The 1,223-nt window shown below is 28.8% G+C and overlaps 1 protein-coding gene across 1 annotated transcript; it reads right to left on the bottom strand.

Moving 5' to 3' along the window:
- Positions 1-111: 111 nt before the first annotated feature.
- On the bottom strand, positions 112-1,134 carry PCYB_007340 (CYIR protein; the record flags this gene model as incomplete). Its single annotated transcript, XM_004228155.1, has 4 exons — positions 112-177; positions 227-718; positions 748-963; positions 1,108-1,134. The coding sequence occupies 2 exons, from the start codon at positions 1,132-1,134 to the stop codon at positions 748-750; spliced, it is 243 nt and encodes an 80-aa protein (XP_004228203.1). The 3' UTR covers positions 112-177; positions 227-718.
- Between the last annotated feature and the right edge of the window lie 89 nt (positions 1,135-1,223).

The raw sequence follows: 1,223 nt of genomic DNA on the forward strand, positions 1-1,223 counted from the left end.
ATTCTCTACCAATCTTATCAGATTCAACCTCTTGAGCATCCTGAGATAATTCATTTTGATTAATTATAACATTTGGTAAGGTCCAAACTACTTTAATAGGTACTTCAGGATTCAATTTTTTCCCATACTTAGTATAAACAACTGCTTCATTTTTAGAAGGAAATGCATGTTTGGGATCTACGTAAATGCAATGTGCAATTTTGCTAGGCTTTTCTCCTTTTTTTACCTCTTCATAATAAGAACTAAAACACTTCATGTAAGCAATATTCATGTTATTGTTTAAATTCGAAATGACTATATTGCTTTGTTTTCCATCTTTTGCAGTCTGGTTAAATTCTTTTCTATCATGTGATATGTCAGCATTGTCTCTTGACACAGAAAGGATTGTAGTTGGATTGTACTTGCTATCACATTCAAAGAATTCATCAATACAAATGTATAAAAAACAACAGTCTCTATAATGTTTGTCATACACATTCTTAATATAACTAACGTATTTGTTGTATTTGTTGCATTCTCCTGGAGATTTTTTACACATAATAATCTCTTCATAACTTTTAAAATAATCGTGCAAAAATTTCATCTCTCTAATCCTATTGAAATCGTATTCATAACCGTTCAAATAAAAATGATCAACTAAGCTTTTGTAATATTTATTCCCTATATCGAGGATTTCAGTAAAATGTTTTCCGTGCGCATATCCCGAGGAACCAAACATATTATATAATTCGTCATATATCCAGAAAGTCAAATAACGATAATTATCATAATATTTTTTTCTTCATTTTTCATATTTGATAAATTTTTCAAATTTCTTAAGAATTTAAAGCAAAGATTTTTAATCTCAACATTTGTAGTTTTTAAGTCATTGCAAAGGTTAGTATCGCTGTCACCATTAATACTAACCTCTTTATTCAACTCTTTGTATATATTATGGGAAGCTAACTCAGTCAATACTTCCACCTGTATACAAAATGGGAAAGAATCAAAAATATAAACAGTTAAATGAATTATCTACAAAAGGAATTCTCCCATTGTGTATAACAAAAATTTTAGTAAATCCATGAAAAATAATAAATATTGTTAAAATATAAAGTAGAATGATACCAATCCATTGTCATCACCAGACGTCATTCTATATTAAATTATGTTAGTATATTTGAGGGTTCAGGGGGTTGGGTGCACTAAATATTTTTTTCTATACGAAACCCTCTCAACGATCG

Source organism: Plasmodium cynomolgi (genome assembly GCF_000321355.1).
Source record: "Plasmodium cynomolgi strain B DNA, scaffold: 1256, whole genome shotgun sequence".
NCBI classification, from domain to species: domain Eukaryota; phylum Apicomplexa; class Aconoidasida; order Haemosporida; family Plasmodiidae; genus Plasmodium; species Plasmodium cynomolgi.